This window comes from Dipodomys merriami, unplaced genomic scaffold, assembly GCF_024711535.1.
Source record: "Dipodomys merriami isolate MVZ:Mamm:240054 unplaced genomic scaffold, mDipMer1.0.p SCAF_20, whole genome shotgun sequence".
NCBI lineage: Eukaryota > Metazoa > Chordata > Mammalia > Rodentia > Heteromyidae > Dipodomys > Dipodomys merriami.
This window is the reverse complement of record NW_027203382.1, coordinates 18,509,289-18,516,352: the sequence shown is the minus strand read 5'-3', so window position 1 is coordinate 18,516,352 and position 7,064 is coordinate 18,509,289. Positions and strand designations below refer to the sequence as shown.

Sequence of the window (7,064 nt, the reverse complement as noted above, 5' to 3'; positions counted from 1 at the left end):
AGTTGCTTTGAATTAAGAATCATATTTGGGTATGTGTGTGTACAAAAATTAGGCTAACAATAGAACCCTGTCAAATCATTCTCATTCCAATGCAAAAGTAGAAACATTTGAGAATATGTCAGTACATGTAAGAAGTCAATAATGAGACTTGTCAGAGATTCATTGAAATGCAAAGTTGCCAACATTAATATCTTAATTTTTTCCCAATATTTGAAGCTAAAGAAAATAGCAGAAAATGGGAAGTAAATATATTTAATATTTTCCTAGTGACTTTCATAGAGCCAGTAACAACTTGCGAAGATGACAAGTTTTATGCTTTTCATTATGTAATAGCTGAAGTGTGATGGAAAATAGATTGTTCGTGTCATGTCATTGTTTATTTCTGACTGTCTCATTTCATGATACTCCTGAACATCAATGGAATGAGTAAATAACAAAAACAATAGTAAAGTCATCTGAATATTATGGAGAGAGAAGTCTTAGTAAAGACAACTTTATATATATATGGAGCAAAAAATGAATGGAAAATTTCTACAAGAATAATGATCATGAGGTCTGAGCACAGGTAATCCTAGCTACTTAGGAGGCTCATGGTTCCAAACCACCCCAGGTAGAAGTCTCCAAAAATCCTTCACCAGTCACCACCAAAAAGCAAGGCTAGAAGTGTGGCTCTATTGCTAGAGAAAAACACCAGCCAGAACATGAGGTCTTGGTATCAGAAAAGGAGGGAGAAAGGGAAGGAGGGAGGAAGAGAGACAGGAACAGAGAAAGAGAGAGAGAGAGAGGGAGAGAGGGAGAGAGAGAGAGAGAGAGAGAGAGAGAGAGAGAGAGAGAGGAAAAAATCCCATAAGGCATGTATACATTTTAGTAATCTTCAGAAAACACATTGTACTCAGTGTGTATTAGACTATTATAATTTCTATTTTAATCACATTAATAGTTTTGTACAAATAAAAATAAACCAAGTATGTGTAATAAGTAGTGGGAATTCACAGACAAGTTGTGTATTCTTAACAAATATGTTTAATTATAACTGCTTCAAATGTACCACCGATTTTCAAAAGTTTATTTTAAGTTTGAAGACTAGACATGGTCATACTGATTTTACAACATTCTATGTGATTTAAGTATATATACAAAGAAAAAAACAACAACATTGAAATATTACACAGCTTGAAAGTTTGCAAAAGTAATGTGTCTTGGTTATTTTTTGTACTTACTGACACATCAGACGCCAGCATTGAGCATTCTATTTCATCATTTGTTGACTTCCAGAGTTACAATCATTAGTACTCCAAGTCTTCAAAATCCATTATCTATCATTATGAAGTGATTCAGAAAGAGAAAGTCAACCCTAATATTGGAGTTTGTATGGGGTGATTGCTGTCATTAAGACACAGATCAAGTGGAGATGCTTTTAATTTCATGTTACAAAATTAGTTTTGACATTTACTTAATATATGTAGGACTGGCTAATTTTTTGGTGTTTTCTGCTTTCTTGGCAATTAAAATAAAACATTTGCTTTCACTTTGATATCATTGATACAAACGACATACAAGCTACTTCATAATTATCAGTATTTCCATATGGGGAATCTCTGCCGAGAAATCCATGTGCCATGGGGAAAAAAAGAAAAAAACAAAGAAAAGCATATTAAGGTGTAAGAAAAAGCATAAGCCAGAGGAGGCCATTCCAGTGACTTCTGAAATGTAACCAACATAATCTTAACCAACTCTTTTGGAAAGTGTATTTTTTAAACAGCAATCAACAGAAAAAATTGAAAAATATCACATTAAACATTTGAAAACATTTACCAGTCACAAAGTATTATTCATAATCTTTAGAATATGGTCTACAGAATGAAGAATCAACAAAGAAAAAATTTAAAATTTGGTAGGACCATAAATCCTAAAAGAAAATAATGGAACAAAGGCTATAAAGTAAGCATGTGTAAGTTTTTCTTTTCTTGGTAGCACTGGTGTTTTGAACTCAGAACTACAGACTTGCTAGCAGGCACTTTTACCTCTGAGCCATGCATCTAGTTATAATTTATGCTCATAATTTTGGGGATAAATGAATCTGGGTACAATCCACCAGGCTTGCTGCTATCTAAGACAACTGGTATTCAACACTGTCTCTCTAATTTTTGAAAACTAGGCTCCCAGACTTTTTTTTTCTGGCCTGTCTTACCCTGAACAATAATCCCCTCAATCTCAATCTCTCAAATTGGTACTACTGTAGGTGTGAGCTATTGGTTCCTGGCCAAGTGTAGGTGTTTTATAAACCTGAATAACTTTTTATAAAATGATTTTTAAACTCAGCCATTTGTAATATGTGCAAAGTCTAATAAAATAAAATTAAAATCACCTAAAAGACATAGAAATTTTGTTTTGAAATGATATTGAAAGCTGATCCATTTTTAGACATTTTAAATCAACCATTACATAATAAGAAGCTGAAGAATAAAACATGAACATAGAACCAACATATGACCAATCAGTCCACTTAGATGGATAGATTTGCTCTTATTAATAATGTTATTGTGATTGACTTTCTCTTTAAATTCATTACTATGGTTGAAGAACACTCCATATATACATTATGAAGAAATGCTTATAACACATGGGCAGACAGGACAGTAACAGTCTAGTGGCTTCTGTTATGCAGTACAGATATTAAAGAAAAGAAAACAAACAACTCAGCAGTGTTGTGCAGGGCCTTAACATTTCATACACATTCCATCCTTTCTTTTCCCAGGACCCTTAATTTTAAACTCCAATAATTCTGTGTCTAAGCCTTATGAAAGAAATACTTGTAGACTTTATAAATTAGGTACTGAGGACATTTATGGAGGGCAGCATGTGCTTTGATTGGAGAAACATGTCAATGAAGCCTCCATTATCAGTAACAAAGTGTGATGATAATTGCTGATTTTTTTCAGAACCTTTGAAGCAAAATTCACAGAAATCAATTTTCCTCTTGAAAATGGTTTATGATTTTGTCATTAGTAAACACTTGGCTTCTTCTAAATAACTGCATATGTGCTTTCTTGAGAAATGACTACTAGCTTCAAATACAAATAAAATTTTCACTTCACAGGAAATATGGGGATTGACCAAGCACTACAACAACTTTTGTTTGCTCATTTTTAAATTTACAAAAGATGAGTCTATTCTTTTGAAGTAAATGTAAGGCTATGTAAATAAGATCAAAACGAAGATTTAAACTGAAAGGGACATGATAGCTATGTTTCTTTCTAACAAAATGATAATATAGAATTTTTCCATAAGGAAAAATTTCCATTTATGGAAAAATATATGTAATTTGGAAATTACATGTTTATAGCTTCCTTTCTAGTTAAAATTTCAGACTCATTTTAGTGACATTAAATACCAATCAATTTACTAATATTCAATGATGTTCCTTGTATATAAATAAAGATGACACTGTATTGTAAGTAAATAATAGAAAAAAATAATTTGGAAAATTTGACACAAAGGATTTACACAATCTCCAATTAAAATTAATGAAAATGAAAATGAGTATTAACAATAGTTAATACTGCTAATTACAGACTCTTTTTCAAAATTGTTATAAACTCTGATAGTATTAGGTAGGCACAGGGAAACAACATAATGTGGATTACAGGAAAAAATCTTATTGCTCACATTGTAATATTTCCTTTATGAAAATTAGTTGAGCTTTGAGTGTAAATGCTCCATCAACATTTATTTTTATTGTATTTTATTTTATTGTCTGTGATCTGACAACTGTTAAGTTTCTACCTTTGCTATCAAAAGAAGCCTACTTGTTTTCCTTAATATATGGCAGCCAATATAAGTAATTAAGGAAATAATGAAAAAGCTAATTGATAATAAATGCAATGTTACTTAGGAGAGCTGAACAATAAAAATATGACGAAACAATAGATAAGGCAGGCTTAGACCTACTTAAAGGACAAAATCTGAACAACCTTGTCACACACATACAACAACGCATTCAGTTTCCTACAGATTTTGCACAGTCCATTCCATGGAGATACTTTTGGGGAAACAGAAGAGTGCTGTGTGAGTTGGGGTCTTCTTATTCCTCCTCTGTGCAGCCCAGCAGCTCTGACCGCAGAGTGATCCTTCCATACCAGGACCAAGGAAGGATTCGTATGTGCCTTGCATAGATGGGAGGATCGATGACATTTTTTCTGTGGGTGTCATTATCAAAATTGCCCTGGAACACCTAAAAACGATAAGAGAAAATATCAACCATGCAGCTTTCTTTTTCTTTGGAATTTATTTCAATTTAAAAAATTGTATAGTATTTCCCAAATGCAAGATTTGATCATTATTTAATACATTAAAGCTTCTTTTAAATCGTTATTTTAAATGCCATTTTCATGTTTAACAAATGAGGCAAGAAATGTTTTTTAATTTTAAATATATATTTTTATTGTAAAGATACTGTACAGAGGGTTACAGTTATGTGAGCAAAGTAATGAGTCCATTTCCTATTGAACATTGTTACCCCCTGCTTGGTTGTTCCCTACCATCCCTTTCCTCCCCACCTGCCTACTCCTCCTTCTCCTCCCTTCCCCCATGCAAAGTTTTTTTTTTTTGTCTTCAGCATAGGGTCTTGTACATCTTGTTGTTACAATGGGTCAACCTATATCATTATTTCAGCATTTTGTTATTTCTCTTCCCCTCCCAAAATTAGAAAAATGTATATACAAGATGCAGGACACTGGAATCAAATACACTGACAATAGGGGTTGTACCACGGGGGGAAGAATATGCAGAGAAACAAAAAAAATCACATAGTACATTATAAATACATTAAAAAGAACAACAACAAAGATAAAATCTTTTGTTCCCATCTTGGGGTTCATTTTGCTTAGCATCAGGTTATAAGGTCATATATACATAGCTTTTGACTTCTTCTGCTTGTCCTAGACATATACTAGTTATTGCAGATAAGGGAAATCATCAGACCTATGTTTCTTTGGGTTTTTAATGCAGACAATTTTAGATCTAGCTCTGTGTGTGTGTGTGTGTGTGTGTGTGTGTGTGTGTGTGTGTTGTGCATGCGTGTGTGTGTGTGTGAGTGTGTGTGTGTGTGTGTGTGTGTGTGTGTGCTAATAGTGCTAATAGTTATTTTTTCCTCAAAGTTGACTTTCTATCACTTGAATCACAACTCTACTTCTGGCTTTTTAGTGGTTCATTGGAGCTAAGAGCCTCACAGACTTTCCTGCCCAGGTTTAAACTGGATTCCTCAGATCTTGGCTTCCTAAGTAGCTAGGGTTATGGGTACCCAATGCTGGTACCCAACTCATAGATTTATCAATTTATCTGCTTGGTTTTCTTAATTGAAAGCAAAGTTTATCAATTTAGCTAGTTAAATGACCTGATGCTGGTCAAGAGCTACCTCAATTTACTCTGTTCTAGAACAATGACTCAGATCCAAGTCATGCACAAGTAACAGCCATCATGTTGGGAATATGGCTCTCTCATTCAACAGAGGTATGGGGAAAGAGAGTATATTATAGAAAATATTTTCAGAAAAGAAGTATATCCCACCACTCAATATGTATGCATATGTATATGCCTATCTATGTATCTCTCTCTTTCTCTCTCTACCTACCTACTTCTATCTATCTATTTACCTATCATCTTTGCCTAAATTGTCAGACCTTTAACTGCAAAGGAAGAGGAGAAATAGGACTGTACAGGGGCTTTGGTGAAAAGGGTGTCTTTATCAGAATTCTTTGCTCAGTTCTCACATAGAGAAAAAAAATAACCCATCACCAGAAAAATGAGTCAATCAATGCCGGTTTTAAATTAAATTGTTTTGGCTTTTCTATCATTCATGCAAAGAAAAAATAATCTGTAGTCTTTAAATTCTCCTTTCCCTGTGAAAGTCTGTAGAATATCTTTAGTAAGTACCTGTTTCAGAAAGAAAAATAGGCAAAACACTAGGACCTTAATAAGAATGATTGTAAATTATAAATTACTGGGATGGAAAGTAAAGTATGTATAATGTGTTTTGTCTTTATATGAAGATTTTACTGTTTTTGCCTATTGATTTTGTACATTCTTGTTAATTTCTATGTTCATATTTTTATTTCATGTTAGATAATGAAAATCTCTTCATCTTTTAATTTTATTAGGCATCTTATGGTTGAAAGGTAATTTTCTTTCTTGTTTGTGATCAAAACAGGACCATAGAAGCAAAGGGGGGAACTGAAAATAAAATTCTCAAAAGAATGAAAGGTAAACAGAGAAAGAAAAAGAACAAAGAAAGGAAGGGAGGCAGAAAGGGAAGAAGATCTCTGTATGAGGGAACATGTAACCTATATTTTGAAATTAAAGGATGTGTTTTTGATATTCCTTTGAAAAAAAGTTGGTTCAATCTTTTACAGTCACAAAATATCCCTTAGAGAGAAAAATAAATTAATTTCTAAATCATTAGGCAGTTTAGCACTGGTAAATACAAGTAACAGGAATGATTTGGTAGTCTTTTTGTGGGTTCTATGGGAAGATTATTTGCTTTTGAGGGTAAATGCAAAGTACTGTCCCACGTGGTGGGAGAGTAATTCTTTAACTTGACAGATGTCATATTTCAAAGGCTATTTTTGAAAAGAATGCTGGTTTGTGCTAAGTCTATAATCCATCATCCTGACACATGAAAATATTCATTTAATTGAGATTTTATCTCCAGCAATGCTCTGCACTGACCAAGAAGGACATCCTTCTAGATGGATGTTTTACTAAGTGATTATATCTCTGTTAGCCAAAGCTCACACTTTCAATCCATACCATGGAATCACTCACCAAAATCATGGGAGGTTGTCATTGCACAACGGGAAACAAGGGCACACACTGTGGTTTTCTGATATTTTCTCTAATTTATGGTCTTGGTTTCAAATTCATCACTGAGATTGTACAGTTAAAATTGAATATTCAAACTAAGATCCAGTTTTCAATTCCTGTTAGAGAAGTATATGTATTTGGAATAATCTAGATTAGCAGTATAGTTCAAATTCACTAAGCTTTATGGCACTATCTATAATATT

At 33.2% G+C, this 7,064-nt stretch overlaps 1 protein-coding gene across 2 annotated transcripts in view; it reads right to left on the bottom strand.

Annotated features, from left to right (window-relative positions):
* Positions 1–1,045: 1,045 nt before the first annotated feature.
* Edil3 (EGF like repeats and discoidin domains 3) overlaps positions 1,046–7,064 on the bottom strand; it is a 417,822-nt gene continuing 411,803 nt past the window's right edge. For both annotated transcript variants that reach the window (XM_070031141.1, XM_070031142.1), the window contains one exon: positions 1,046–4,234. In XM_070031141.1, the coding sequence (XP_069887242.1) occupies positions 4,085–4,234 (150 nt within the window). In that variant the 3' untranslated portion in view covers positions 1,046–4,084. The remainder of the gene's footprint in view (positions 4,235–7,064) is intronic.